At 31.2% G+C, this 16,304-nt stretch overlaps 1 protein-coding gene across 2 annotated transcripts; it reads left to right on the top strand.

The window, feature by feature from the left end:
* The first annotated feature begins 128 nt into the window (after positions 1 to 128).
* Positions 129 to 12,667, top strand: LOC106683510 (putative inorganic phosphate cotransporter). 2 transcript variants are annotated; one of them, XM_014425017.2, is made up of 8 exons: positions 129 to 847; positions 933 to 1,169; positions 2,367 to 2,454; positions 5,236 to 5,453; positions 7,108 to 7,257; positions 8,905 to 9,037; positions 10,789 to 11,027; positions 12,476 to 12,667. In XM_014425017.2, exons 1-8 carry the CDS (start codon positions 698 to 700, stop codon positions 12,611 to 12,613), a joined length of 1,353 nt encoding a protein of 450 aa, XP_014280503.1. In that variant the 5' UTR covers positions 129 to 697; the 3' UTR covers positions 12,614 to 12,667. The 2 variants fall into 2 exon arrangements, with proteins under 2 accessions (XP_014280503.1, XP_014280500.1); XM_014425014.2 differs by having other exon boundaries at positions 134 to 847; positions 12,430 to 12,667.
* Positions 12,668 to 16,304: the final 3,637 nt, after the last annotated feature.

The raw sequence follows: 16,304 nt of genomic DNA, 5'->3' as shown, positions 1-16,304 counted from the left end.
TATATATATATATATAAAAGTTACAGTCAGCTGTTACTGCGATATCAGCTAATCGATGTTTATATAAGCGGACGGAGTCTGCCAACGAGATAAGTATTCCATCGTAACCTTAAAGTACCACAGGTAGAAAAAGGTGATTTATGTAAGCCATACTTAAGGCAGCCATTAATTTATTGTTTTATTCTGTTTTAGATGGATCAAAGAAAAAAAAAAGTTGTGAACAAGCCATCCAGCGTGTTGTAGCGATTACCCCTTTTCATTTTTGTAGCATTCTAGAATAGTCTTAACTGTTGCCGAAACCCGGGAACTTTGGATACTGGAACAATTTTTAGTATAAAGAATTTTTTTTTTCTTTCTTCTTTCTACTCTCTGAATAACGGAATATTAAGAGGGGGCAACGGTAGGAGGGTGGTAACGCGCCAGTCTACCAACCCACAGGTTGTCAGATCGAAATTTCAATAATTTATCTGTATTGTATAAATAACTTAATTATTTTTTGTAAGATGAGAAGCCCTGACGGATCACCCTTTTTTCCATACAAAAAACTGAGCGAAAACTGCTGATTGGTATCTGATAATATTTATTTTAAATTTACATTAGGAAGGTGAATTTGTTAATTACATATTTTAGTTTAAAATGTATTGATAATGAATGTTATTTAGAAAATAAATGGGGACTAAGGCACATTATCGGACTGATGGGCTGTGTAACAATTACATTGGAATATTTACAAAGATCCAGCCTCAATATAGCAATCACTGAGATGACCAGGTTCCATTCAAAAGATAGCAAAATCGACGCAAATACATGCCCTTTTGTTCGGAATAATACCACAATAATACAATATGTTAGTATGAATTCCAGTCTGATCTAACTGAAACATATTTTAACCATGGGATCAGCTATAAATTTTCTATTTTTATTAATTACAGCCCGGAGAGTTTGATTGGAATGAAGAGACCCAAGGCCTCATACTGAGTTCCTATTTCTGGGGCTATGTCATCAATCATTTACCGGGTGGTTTGTTGGCGGAAAAGTGGGGTGTCAAATCGGTTCTTGGACTTAGTATCTTTATATCCTCGAGTGCAACCCTTACTACTCCTATAGTTTCCAGGACATTTGGATCGTGGGGACTCATTTGTCTCCGAATTCTCGTGGGTCTCGCACAGGTAACTATAGCCTTATGTTACTAATATAAAAATAAAAGAATGTATATTCAATCATTATCCAGGGGAATAATTTATTGTTGCTGATAACGATTGTTTGAATAGATAATAATGGAGGGATTAAAAATAAAATAGCTTTATGTTTATTCTTAATTTTTATGTGTTTTGTAAAAAAGTTTTAAATCTAAGATCAAAATATTTTAGAAAAAGTTATGTAAGTTAGAAATCTATTTAAAAACAAATTTTTATGTAGTTATCATGATATTATTTTAATGATTAATTTATTTTAAAGATGTGACAAAGGCAATTAGCCTGCAATTTAAAGATTTAAAAAAGAAATGACACCAATATTGAAGGTAGGGCCAAAGAAATCAGTGTGTAGTTGAAGGAAATAATGTAATTGTTATATAAAAATAAAAAAACTTTTTGTAGGTGGTATCCTTGAGAATGGCCTGAGGGCCGAAACGTTAGAGAAATTTTAAAGAATAAAAGTTGATAGGAAAAAAGGATCAAAATTGTTTTGAATTAAGAATAAACTAAACCACTCTCAAACAAGCATATATAAAATAATTAATCTAGCTTTATTTTATTAATATAAAAATAAAAACATGCACCCTTAGCCATTATCTTTGGGAATAATGTATTGTTACATACGCTAATTGTTCAAATGGATAAAAAAAATTAAAAATCACATACAAAGTTGTGTAAAAATAATATATAGTCAGTTCAGAGCAAAATCGGTGTCTCAGTAATTTTTTCAATTTTGGGTTTTATTGCACTTTAACGTGCATCTTTTTGTTTCCTCACAATATTGCCCTTTAATTTATGCCAATAATTAAATACTCAAAATGATCGATCGACTTTTATTCAAGATTCAAATTAGCTACTACCTTATTTCTACAGTCATATTTCAAACACATTATTCTCAGAAATTTACAGATACACTATTTTGGGTTTGGACTGACGATAAAGGACCGAAAAATCAGAACGTTTGAGAAAGTACAACACGGAAGGATTTCAAAATTAAAAGCCCTAAAAGATACATCAAAATTTGAGATTTACCCAATATTATACAAGAAGTCTGATATTGATCACAGATAATCTCCATTCCAACATTGAATTTCTTTCCACAAATGATCAAATTGATTAGCAATTTAAAATTATTTCTTAAATATTTATAATTTTCTATTTTGTTTATAGGGCCCTATTTACCCATCGTTGACTGTGCTGATGTCTAATTGGAGTTCTTCCAACGAGAGAGGGCGATTAGGAGCTATTATTTTTACTGGTGAAATTTTAAAAAATCTTACAGCATACCTTAAAGTAAAATGTGGCGTGGTGTGCACATCACACACCTTTCACGGACTACCCTGCTTAGAATAGAAATTAATCCTAGCTTCTTCTTCTCTAACTTCTTTATCAATGACAATGGCAATATTATATGTAACCTTTACTATATTTCCATTAATGGGTTTGGTAAAAAAGTTAGTATTTTTTTGTGTGTTCACATAGTTGTTATGACAGTTAAAATTATGATTATTTTGACAATAGTAAAAAAAAATTACTATTGTCATAACAACTATGGAAATAAGAAAACATTTATTTTCTCCTTAATTAACTGATTATGAAATTGCTTCATATTTTACAATTATCCTTTTTTAATACTGCTAATAATAAGGTAAAGTTAATTATGTCAAGTAAACCAAAAAAGGTTCTTCAGAGGAATGGTTTTAGAAAATTCAGTCCTCTCGCCTTATTGCAAACCCAACTAATAACTAACACTATTTTATTGTACATAAAAATGATCAGTTTAAACAAAATTGTTAGAGCCATTTTTGGGAAATAGGTAAAATAGTGTTAAATAAATTATCGTTGCCTATAAAGTAGAACTTCTGATAAGCTGATTTCAGTGAAAATATTGTTTAACATCCTAGGCATGTACCTATATTAAGTAGTTAATTTCAAATTTTTATTTTTTTTTTTCATTTTTGAACTTGGCTCAATACACACACACGTATGTGTGGAGTAGCTAGTCTCTGGAGCTCAATACGGATTCCGTAAAGAGCGATCCACATTAGATGCAGTTGGATTAGTAGTCGAGATAGCCCGCACAGCAATTGCAGGAGCAAGGTGGAGAAGGGGTGCTAAGTGTGCTATGCAGCAATCATCACACTAGACGTAAAGAATGCTTTTAACACTGCACGATGGACCTATATTATAGATGCCCTACAGACTATGGTAGTGTCAGCCTATATTATGAGAGTACTCACAGAATACTTCAAAGATAGACCTCTGTTTTATTTTCCCGACATTGGCCAAAGGAGATGCAAGGTGACTGGTGGTGTTCAACAGGGACAGATATTAGGGCCTCTTCTGTGGAACGTCATGTCCAGCACAATCTTCAAATTGACAATGCCAAAGGGAGCCACAGTTGTGGGATTCGAAGATGACGTTCCAGTTGTAGTGGCAGCGAAGTACTTGGAAGAAGTTACCCTCATCACTAACCAGGCTGCTGCTATGGTCCGAAGTTGGCTGTCTTTGGTAGGCCTACAACTTGCAGATCACAAGACCGAGGTTCTCCTAGTAACTAGCAGGAAGCAAACAGAGTCCATCACTATCACGGTTGGTAGGCACGTAATTCGTTCCCAGTCTTGCTTAAAATACCTAGGAGTCGTGATTGATGCACGTTTCCGCTTTAATCTTCACACGGAGTTTATCAGCGCCAAATTTGCTAAAGTACCATCCTTTTTGTCACGCCTTATGCCAAACGTTAGAGATCCCAGAGAAAGTAGCCGAAGACTTCTTGCTACAGTTGTTTCCTCGATTATGTTATAAGCAGCTTCCATTTGGAAAGATGCGATGGTTACCAAATCATACAGGAGACAGATGGTTTTCGTTTATCGCATAGTTTGCTTGAGGATGGTAAGTGCTTTTCAGACTGTTTCCTACGAGGCAGTGTGTGTGATAGCCAGAATGCCGTTGGTGGAACTCCTTGTTGAAGAAAGAAGTAGGCACTATAGATGACGCTCTCACGTTTCCAGAGAAGAAGAGCGGAAAACTACCATCATCAGTGGCAACAGCGTTGGGAGGCTGCAGATTCCGGGAAGTGGACTCGCAGGTTAATACCCGATATGGGCTTGTGGTATAGCAGCCGTCATGGGGAAGTGAATTTTTACGTAACCCAACTGTTGACAGGTCATGGATGCTTTAGAGCATACCAATACCGATTCAAAATGGACAACACCCCAGAATGCCCTGGATGTCAGACTACCGAGGAAACAGCGGAGCATGTATTTTGTACTTGCATTCACTTTGCAGCAGAAATAAGATAATTGGAGAGAGTGTGTGGAGGACGCATCACACCAGAAAATGTGGTGAGCTATATGCTACTCACAGACCAGCACTGGAACGCAGTGAAGAGATTCACCACAGTCGTCCTTAAGAGGTTGAGAGCGGAAGAGAGATCCAGAAGACGTGACTAACATGGAAATGTGAAAACCATGTGAAGAAAATGAGGCAGCATCCAGCCATTTCCCTCCATGAAGTAATGCCTAGTGGCGGTCCCATGGAGAGGAATGAACATGTTGTGGTTTTAGTGGGTAAAAATCCCACATACGGATAGGTGCAGGCCTATCCATGTCTTTTGAAGATTTCCACCGACGCTCGTTAAAAAAACACACACACACCATTTTGTGAGGCTTCGTTAAACGATTTTGTTTCAGGAAAACTTAAAACATTACGATAAGTACAATTATAAGAAATTAAATCAGGCCATTTATATGCTGATTACATTAGCTTTATTAGAAAATAGAAAGGCAACAAGTTAGGCACTCACTGGCCCAGTTCAACAAAAACCCCAGCACTAGATGTACTCATTAGAAGGTATTAATCTCTTTTTAGTTTAATTCAATACTAATTTTCAAAATTAGTAATAAAATTTTATTTTTATAAAAATTATAAATGTATGCCCAAAACTAAATTGGTTCAGTTGTAATTGTCACTTTAACCTTACTATCTGTACCAGACTTATATCAAACTAACTAAACTAAATAAACATTGCTTTTTTCAGGAGCTTATTTAGGAAACTTTTTATCAATGGCGATATCTGGGTTGATCATTTCCTATTTAGGTTGGACAGGAGTATTTTATATCTTCGGAGGAATAGGAATTGTATGGTTAATCATTTGGATGACAATTTATCACAACACACCATTGGAACATCCTTATATCAAAGAAGATGAAAGGAATCATATAACTACAACTTCTGGGAAAACTTGCTACAAAGATGTATGTACAAATAATAATTTTTTTTTTATGGAAAAAACAATATATTTCCTTAGCAAATAAGTGGATAACTCAAGTTGTAAGAAAAAATAATTATTAGGCCACCTGGAGCGTCATGGCACATAGCCAGGATTTTGCTTCAGATCTAACAAATAATTTCATAAAGATATCCATATATTTATTACATACAACTTTATAGTGGTTATTGGTTATTTTTTTTAGTGGGATTACTTTTATATTACTGAATGTTAATCAAAAAGATTGAGGGAAAATTTTTTTAAATTCCTAAAGCCCTAATTTTTTAATATAAAACTATACGATAACAAAAATTTATCAAAACTTTATTCTACACAAATACAGTCAGCACTTCTTCAATGTTCTGGTCTTTTCTATCAGCCGTTTTCAAACATTTATATTTTCACCATAGTCAAAATATTTTCAAATATATAACTCTTGGAATTATTTGTATTTATCAATTTAAAATTCTGTTTATTTCACTTTTGCTTTCTTTGTTGCTTTTATATTTTATTCATTTCCAGAACAAACATCATTTAAATGGTCACATTTTTGTCTTCTAATAATATTTCACTTTATACCATCCTAGTTTATCATAATTTTTTGTACAAACTAAGTTGGTAAAACGTGAAATAAGGTTGAATGAGGAAAATGTGACTAACTGCATAATGTTGTTCTGGAGATTAATAATAATATATAAAGGACTTGAGGAAAGAAATTACTTCAGCAGATAATAAGAAGAATTAAAAAAATTATTATTAATACTTTCTTAATATAAGAGTTGTATATTTTAAAATGTTTTTTTACTTTTTAATATTGTGGTTGAGGTGAAGAGGAAAATGTTTGAAAATGGTAAATAGAAAATGTTCCAGAAGTGTGTCAGTGTATATATAATGAAACTGTGGTGTTTTTATTATTATATTGTTTTATATTACAAAGTGTGGTTCAAAAGGTTTTCCTTATTCTTATTGATTAATATTTAGTTTTATACATATCTATTTTTAGGGAGGTTTGAAAATCAATGTGGTGATCCAGAGATCATAAAGCGTTCAATATAATTGGCCTGCCTCAGATATCTCTGACCTAACTGTAGCATTTTTTTTTTGTACGCTCCTGTGGAACAGAAAAAAAAATAGTACATTTATGTAAATGTACCATGATTTTCTATACTAAATTAAAACATAAAAAAAAAAAAAATCATTCTAGGCATGAGAGGAGGGGCAAAGTCACTCTGTTTATCTGCCAATGAGTTGTTATAATTGATTTTCACTTAATGTATAAGTCAGTGCCTTAAATATTTGGGTTACCTAAACAATTAAATCATAAGCAACTCCTACATTCCTAATTACAATCAATTTCTTAAGCTGTTGCATATTACTTAATACTGAAATTGTATTTTATTCAAGATGTCTTTAATTAAGATGCTTTATTAGTTGAGTAAAATTAATTTGTCTCATGTGATTTGTAATTTCTAGATCAGCCCGCAGGTATCATTTAATTGAATATATTTTTTCCCTTGATAAAAAAAAAAATAAACATGACAGGCAAGGCACATTGTTTTAGCTCTTATTTCCAAAAAAAAGAAAGTAATAATAATTTATGAACCCAGCAAATCATATCGTACAAATAACTTTGTTTTCAGCTGCCACCGACTCCATGGATTCCTATTTTGACATCTGTTCCAGTTTGGGGACTGACGATCTCCCTAGTTGGTCATAGCTGGAGTGTACTTACTATAAATACAGATCTGCCAAAATATTTAAAAAATATTCTACACATCTCAGTTAAAGCAGTAATTATATTAAATTAAATTTATTAAAAGAAAAGTAGTCAAAATAAAATTATAATAAAATTTTTGGAATATTTCTGAGGTTCAGATTAGCTATAATGTAAAAGTTTATTTTACCAAGAGATTTAGAACTGCAAAATCCATATAAAGCTTATAAAAATATCAGAGATAGTAAATTTAGAAAAAAAAATCTTCAGTCTAGCATTTTATTAGCTAGAATAATATTGGAAGATTTGAAAAACAAAGCCTTAAGTCTCTAAAATAGTAGTCAATTACAAACGAGACTATTTAACAATCTAGGATTAGGTGTGGATCTGTATTTCTGACTTCTTAAAGAACCGTTCTAATCTTACCATTGAGACATTTATTTATTATGAGTATTAGTGAATGAGTGATGATGTCACAATCACTCAAGAAAACCATAACACCAAAAATAATAAGAGGGACTTTCCCTCCCTGCCCTGCCCCCAAAATCTCATGATAAGAGGCAGGCTTATCTTAACTTTACAACTCTTACTATTAGGGAGTAAGGCAGTTTGCAAAAAAAAAAAAAAAAAATCATTTATACTGTTCCACCTTCTTGGAGGGATGACCTTTCTTTTCTTGAATGATTGTCCACACAGATACTTAGTTTTAGATAATTTTACAATGTACCTCAATATAAGTGAATTTTTTTATATAGGTAATATAAGCATGGCCATAATTGTGAGATTTCAGGGAGCAGGACAGTAATGTAAGATTCTCTCCAATTATTTTTGGTGTTATGATCTCCTTAAGACATTGTTACATCATCTCATTTACTTTTTATAAGTAAATATTTTAATGGTAAAATAAAAAAGAATTATTAGAGCAGAAATGTTAAGATCATATAAACACAGGACTGATCTTCTTTTATCTTTACATCACCCCTTCTACTTGGTTGTTGTGTTTATTAACTCACTTATGATTTTAACAAAAACAGTTTTAGTGCTGAGCTCTAGAATTTTCTAATCTGTTTCATGAAGAAAATAAAATTTCAAAAAAGTTGCTGTTAATAAAAGCTAACTTCTTTCTAGTTCATTTACTAGGCAGCAGCTTCTAGTTTTTAGTTCTATCTAATTTTGTTTTTTCTACAATAAAGTAATCTTACATTTCTTTTCTAAAGTTTTTGCTCATGTGCACTTATAAAATAACTACCACAGACTCAAGTCAGAATTAATGTTATCTTATTTTTCTCAGTCTTGATGATTTGTTAATTATTTAATCATGTTTGAAAGCAGAGTTGGGCAAAAAGTATTAAGTAATTAAAATTACAATTACTCTCCAATGACTTTAAATTGGTCCTAAACATGAAATTACAAATATGATTAATAATTTAAATTACTCGATGAATCACTAATTATCATAATAATAATTTGAAATTACAAATTACAAGTTGAACATAAGAAATTGCAATTATATTTTACTCTAATTACTAATTTCAATTACTTTTTGCCTAATACTGTTTGAGAGAATCAAGACTTTGTTTTGGAATCTTTTAATAACAGAAATTTTATCTCTTATTTTCAGAATCTCTGCTTTCTTTAACTGACTTTCATAAAATTAAAAAAAAAAATCTTTAAATTAAATGAAAAAGTATTTTATAAAAAACATTTTATTTCGACTTTACAGAATGGAATTATTTCTGGGTTACCACACATTGGCATGTGGTTTTTTTCCATTTTTTCTGGATGGCTCATCGATTTGATGATTGTTAAATTTAGGTGGGGTACGTCATTAGTGAGGAAGCTTTGTATTACTGTAGGTAAGTGTTAGAGTCCTACTGAGACTAGAATACGATTTATGTTTAAACAAAAGTAATGTTCCTCATAAGTTGTAAGTTGAAATGTTTAAAATGATGTCCACTAGTCTAGCAAAATATATATGAGTATATATGAGGCGTTCAAATGCAAAAGAGAATAAATCTATTTTTATGTTTTCCACATTATTTAGTGTCCTTTAAGGTGGTAGATGGCTTGCCTCTCAATAGAAATCAAATCCAAAATAAATGGAAGATGGTCTGGGTACATTCAGATAAGTGGAGTCACTTCTGCTCTGACTTCGAGTCTAAAAGCCTTGATGAAGCCCTTCAATGTGGGGCAAAACATTGGCTCAATAGTTCAATCACTATTTGAGTTTTTATAAAATATAAAAGTCCCGGGAAAAAAATACAACATTAAATAAGCTAAAAGCTGGAAATAAGCATGATTTTAAATAAAGCATCAAAAATTCATCCAGGAGTTGTATGTTAGAGCATAATTTTAAATAAAGTATCAAAAATTCATCCAGGAGTTGAAAATAGATTTCAACTATTTATATAACTAGATTTTGACTGGAATAAAGATGAAAATGGCCAACAAGATATACTGAAGTGATAAAAATGTGAATTTTTTAAAAAAAAATTTCTAGAAATCCAATTTTTGTATACATAAATTTCCAATTTCAAATATTTTTCACCCTTTAGTTCAGAGATTAACTATTTTCAGTTCAAGACTTTTCAAAAATTTACTTAGTTATGGTAATTAGATGGCTGGCAGGGTATTTAAACCATCAGATTAAGTTTCATCAACACTAGGTTTATTTCAGGTATTAACAGATATCGTATATTTTATATAAGAGGTTGCATGCATATTAGGCTGACATTACCATAATTAATATTAAAATAAAATTGTGAATACTGGTAATATCATTCTACTAAATCTACATTTATATTTCCTTTGCCAATTAATTTACAGAACTGTATTATCATAATTTAAAATTATCTGGCTGGCTTCCATCTAGTGTGTGGGTGGTTGGTCTAGCTGGTTCATAGTTTTGGATATTTTCCCTCCATTAAGGACCTGTATTTCTATGATCCGCTACCTTGCTATTTTCTCCTAACTCTCCTACCATTGCCTTCCCAGTCTTTATCCCACATTTTCTCGCCTCTACGTTTTTGGATTTCTTTCCAGCCTTTTTATTGGCTGATCATATAGCGGGTACTTCTTCAACTTTAACATTCTTTCATTTCTTCCAGTCGTTATTTCTTATTTGTCCTTGATAAAAGCTATGTGATCTACAGGTCTTAACAGTTTAATCACTGTGCAGCTGGGTTAAACATTTAGGATTGTAAATCATTTTTTGATTATTCTGGGCCCGACCTAAGTGAAGGTAATATACTGCCACACAAATTTTATTTGTTTGATGTCACTCTACCAGACAGCCTACTCTGGGCCCAACCCTTTATAATGTTTACTCGGGACTGGGAATCTCTTGAACATTTCAGCTACCAGAGTTTCCAAAAGGTTCAAACCTTAATACCCTTCAGTAGGCAATAACTAGAGTTCTTAAAATTTTCAATGTATATTTAAATAAACTAAATTCATTTTCACTACATTGAAAACTGGTTAAGAATTCATGGTATTGTAGATGAAAATCAACATCATAGAATTTTTATGCCAAACTATATTTAATTTTTTTTTCCAGATTGATATAAAGAAATTCAAAACATTTTTTTTTTAAAACTTATTGTTCCAGCATCTGTTGGGCCTGCAATTGGCATTATAGCTGCTTCATATTCTGGATGTGATAAGACTTTAGCAACAGTTTTCTTCGTGTTTGGAATGACAATGATGGGTTCATATATACCAGGCTCAAAAGCCATTACACTTGATAACAGTACTAACTATGCTGGAATTGTAACGGCCCTGGTTGGAACAATAGGTGCTATATCAGGAATCGTAACTCCATACCTCATTGGAGTGCTCACACCTAATGTAAGCCAAATTCCTTTAAAATTTCTGTATACATCGGGACCTCTCCATGTCTTACTTTAGGTATCCCGAGTGTATGTTGAATTTTTATTTGTATTAATGTGGAAAAGGGGTGGTGAAATTGTGAGACCTGCTGATCAATAAACATGCATATATTTTATAAGACCAGGAATAAAATCCCTGAGGGAGCAAATGAGTTAGTGTGTTAATTAATGATAGATTTCAAACAGAGTATTGGGTGGTCTCATATATTAATATTGCTTATCTGTGATGTCTTCATCATCATGGTCACATCCTCTAACAGTCTAGGTTGAGCAGTAGTGAGAATGGTGAAGATCATGTCTCTTCGCCTGGTGTTAGAAAAACGTCTCTCTCAATTGACTGCTGGGCAGCAAGTCCTAGACTCTGGCATGATGGTAGGGGCAGTTAGGGGCAGCATTGCAGTCGTGGCTTCAGGGTCATCCAGTTTCCGCGGCAAGGGGGAGCATTACAAAATGAGACCCCGACCCCGACTTTATATGAACTCAGAAAAAGTATACAAAAATCGGATAATGTAAATCCGACAATTTGTATAGTAAATTTAAATATTATTTAATATATTACTGAAATATTAATACTACTACTAATAATAATAAAGGCCAAGTAAACCCAAAGGTTAGTTGCCAATATTACCAATCATTGTTTACATACATTCATCCTATGACACATGTAAGTAATTTGTAAATATCAAATTTTACATGACTATAAATTTACTTTATTAAGATTTACACACTTATATTTCACCTATAAATAACAGATTGTTTGGCATTCATCTTTGTTGAAACAGTTAATACGTATGATATGAAAAATAAAAAAATCTGAATTGAAGTATATACACAGTTTTTTGCTATAGAAAGGTTACCATTTTGAAAATTTGTTAAATAAAGGTTGCAACAGTTATAAAATGGTCAGGAAAAGTGAAACTCAAGATCTTATGCATGATAAGTAAGGCAAACTTGATCTACTACCAGATCTGCAAGACCGTGGACTATGTCACTGATTGTATAAGACCTCAAGGCAGACCAAGGATGTCGTACCTAGAATATGTAGAACATTTCCACAAGAGACCAAGAACAGTGGCAGTCCTGGCTGGACGAACCCATATCCTTATAAGGCACTACAGGGTGACGCAAAAGAAGAAGTTAAATTATTTTTTTCAGAGACATTTTAAATTTTCTATGTGATTTATTTGTGGATTGTTCTACTCTATGTTGAGTTTTATGTTTAATTGTATAACATGGCTAATTCAAAGAGACTTAAAAAAACTTCAATAAATCGAGAAATTCATATTATTGAGGTTTGTTACATCAAGGTTATACTCTCTCTATATTTATGCATATTATGATTTAACATTTTATTTTTTTAGAGTACTCTACTTGAATGGAGGTTGGTATTTTGGATATCTTTTGCAGTTCTTCTGGGCTCGAACACTGCATTCCTCTTCATGGGAACTGCTAGTGCTCAGTGGTGGAATGATCCTGACCAAGTACGAAACTACTTCAAGGGAAAAAAGAAAATTGACAAGAAGGATACCTCATAATTATTATTAGTAGAGTGTAAATATACAGGAACTATATAGAGATCAAATTTTTATCTTTTGCATATTACTTTTATTACTTCATTCACTTCCATTCGTACATAAAACATTTTTAACTGAAAATAAAAGTCTCTGAAAATAAATTCAAAAAAGTAACATTTAAAAAAAAATACTTAGTAAATACAGTTTAACCAAAGCATGGTGAAGTTCAGAGATCAGATTTTCATGCAATTCCATCTTTTGTTACCAAGTTCCGAATTCCACCAAACCTCAACAGAAATTCAATTCATGGAAAAGGTGTTCAAATGACAAAAATTTTATTTTGCACTTTTCGGAGTTTTTCCTGCACAAAATTGCACATTTTTCTCTTTTTGGGCTAAATTTCAATTTTTGTTGCATAAAATTTAATGCTTGAACTAAATTTTTCATATTAATATATTTTTCACATTTAGGTGTGTGTATACCTTATTTATTAATTTTATTATATAATCCTTATTTAATTTATAGTTTAAAATGGGAAAATTTGGTAAAGCTATGCTCTGATTAACAAATGAAGAATAATATTAACTAGTAATTTCTGGTAGCCATAAAAATGTCTCTTTGGAATAAGCTTGATATAGAGAATATTTATCCTTCCATCTAATTTTATTCAGGTTTCAATATATATATGTTTTTCATATTATTATAATACCTATGCATAATTTTAAATAAAAAATCAATTGTCTGATCAATATGAATATACATTTTTAATCAAACTTTTTAGTTCTTTGGTTAGTGGTATATTAGCATGTAAATACACAATTGAAAAGTTAAGTGGAAGAACATGTTATGTACAATTTTGGGGAAAATTAAAATGGATTTTTGCATAAAATAAGTTTTGAAAACTTCATTCTACTAGTGCCTTACGTATTTTTTTATCACTTATAATTGAAGTAGTTTTAGTTTTAATAATTTGAAAAATTGAATCCAGCTTTCGTAATAGGTATATAAAATCATTTAATATAATTATTCCTTATAGCTCTTAACTATGGATGAAATTGTAGGTTCTTAATGAGAGTAGTGTAGTTTTTTATGTTGTTTAATTTGATTCAAACAAGGTTAGGTAAGTTCCTAATGTATTAACCCAGCAGAAGTGTGGATTAGATGTGATGATGACAACAATTTTTACGTTCACTTTTAACGCAATTTGAAATTGAATTGTAAATTGTAGCTCTTATATCAGGGGCCAAAGAATCTACATTTCATAAAAGATCTAAGATCTTGCATCGGTTCATGATTTAAAATAAGAAACGCAAAGAGTGTACAGGAGATCAAAATTAAGTGTAATGCTTAATACTACCATTGTGAGGAGGCCAGTGTTACAGTGTAATTTAAAAATTCAATTTTTATTGTATACAAGCTGCTCTGTGGCAAACTGTGAATATATCAATAGAAGTTCACTAGTTGTTATGTTTTTTGTTTGGCTGTTAAGTTTTTTGTTTGGCTATCACTAGCAGTGTAGCCTTTGTTGTGATCACTTCCAAGCTAGTGTGCTTTGTTCTCACTGCAGTTTGAACGTTTTATGTTATATAACTGTAACAAATAAAACACTAGAAACATTTTATTTGTGTCCACCGGTTCAACAGCCAGACCACAACTGAATTGAGTAAAGGGGGAAGCAAAAGATGGAGTAACATAAATAAGTGGCAATAACATCAAAGGGTTAACAAAGGTACATGAATGTATAAACAAAACAGGTGAAATACTTGGAAAAAACAGAATTTATTTCCGAGCAAAATGCTCATGGTTACACCTTTCCTGGGTTCATAATAAAAATTATACAATAACAAATTAATTATTGCATGATTTGGATGTTATATACACATTTATAGTTTTTACTGCAAAATTTGGGACCTTTTTAGGTTTTTCACTGCATGTTTTTCATTTTTTTACTACACAAGCTTACTTTTTACTTTCACTAACCGATGAATGAAATATATAGTATGGAAAAGTTTAGAGTTAGAGTTTTGACGGAAATACTCGTTTTGAGGTTTCATGTGTCCAAAAAACCAATTCTTGTAAAATTGTCTGTATGTAAGTCATCAGCCTGATACAAAAACGAAGAGACATAGGAAACTGAAATTGCATATTCAAGGTGGACATACACCAGAGATGTCACAGCAAAATTTTCAATAAAATTAACCAAAGTGAAATTCCACTTTATTGAATCAATTTTACCTTTTTCAAAACAGCTTTAACTATTTTGATTAAAATCAATGAATCAATGAGTAATTAAGTGGTCTTTGACACCAGGTTAGTATTATCTTAATTCAAATAGTCTAATAGGGATTAAATGCTGAATTAAAAAAAAATTCTCTCAAAGTATCTTTAATTTCGTTTATTTGAATAAGATAACCAGTTTTATTTGCTAGCAATCATAAACAAAAAATAAATACAAAATATATAAGAATTTTATGAATTACTGTAGGGAAAAAAAGAGACACTCCATTAGAACAGGAAAAGCTGAGACCGCCTGATCTTTCCCGATTGGGTTAAGGCTTGGTTATCCCTTTTTAAATTGTTGTATTCTTGGTAGGAACAGAATTAATATTAGTAATTCCCAATTTAAAGTACGAATTCTTATAGCAACAGAAAAATTTAAAACAAGTTTTCATGATTTTCACAAAAACAGAAATAACTTGAACATGAGTCCACCATTCTATCCCAAAATTGGGGACAAATGTAGGGTGGTAAGTGAAAGCCGTGTGATGCGTGCACACCACAGATTTTTTTAAACAAACACTAAAAAAGACAATATATTTTAATGAAAATATCTGTTGGAGAAATAAGTGATTTGTATACAAGATGTATATAAATGTAAATAGTGGAAATTAATATTTTAGACTGAATTATACAAATGAATTGAGTTAGCAGATATTAAAATTTATGGAATTATCAAATTAAATTATATAATGTACTATTATGTTATTATATGATTCCAATAAAATTAAATAGAAAAAATTGATGAATATTTTTATCAGCCCAAAATTAAATTTTTGCAAACTAACTAGAATAATGTATTGAAATATTCTGCAGCATATGATAAAAATATATATGTTAAAATATTTCATTCCTACTCGGAATGGTAAATCTGTAATAGTTTACATATTTTGTTTTTAAAGGTTATTTAAGAAAAGAATGTTCATCATTTATCTAAACTATAGTGATTAATAAAACCTTGATGAAAGCATTCAGAAATCTCATGAGTTGCAAATGGAAATAAAGAGCTGTTCAAATACATTAATCTATTTAATATTATGAAAGGAAATCAGCAGTAAACATAATCAGAAGTTGATTAGTATGTATGTGATTGCTATATTCATATTTTTGGACAAGAATAAATTTAGTTCAGCATTTTTCAATATCTACATAGGCCATTTATAGTAGAATTAAAAAAAAAAAAAAGAAACAATTTCCAAACTATATAATGTCAATGGTTATTATTTAAAAACAAATAAAACTAAACGAGTAATTAACATACCTTGAATTTGAAGGATTCATTCAGAAGTAAGCTGCAACTGTGTACCACTACAACACTATACCGATGATTTTATTAATTAAATTTTTCCTCACTCGCAAAAATTTAAACACTAACAAAACAATTTTTAACGCACTCACGGAAATTAACTTCTTAAATCGACTTGTATAAACACTGCTGAAAAATA

This window comes from Halyomorpha halys, unplaced genomic scaffold (genome assembly GCF_000696795.3).
Source record: "Halyomorpha halys isolate HHAL.00 unplaced genomic scaffold, Hhal_1.1 Scaffold490.1, whole genome shotgun sequence".
Lineage (NCBI taxonomy): Eukaryota > Metazoa > Arthropoda > Insecta > Hemiptera > Pentatomidae > Halyomorpha > Halyomorpha halys.
The sequence above is the reverse complement of the archived record's forward strand: the minus strand, read 5'-3'. Positions and strand labels throughout refer to the sequence as shown.

Excerpts from the sequence above, each read along its gene's own strand:
- LOC106683510 (XM_014425014.2), top strand. The coding sequence starts at position 698 with ATGGGCTGTGTAACAATTACATTGGAATATTTACAAAGATCCAGCCTC. Across the intron at positions 1,170-2,366 it reads TTCTCGTGGGTCTCGCACAG|GGCCCTATTTACCCATCGTT; the intron begins GTAACTATAGCC and ends TTTTGTTTATAG. Across the intron at positions 2,455-5,235 it reads AGGAGCTATTATTTTTACTG|GAGCTTATTTAGGAAACTTT; the intron begins GTGAAATTTTAA and ends TGCTTTTTTCAG.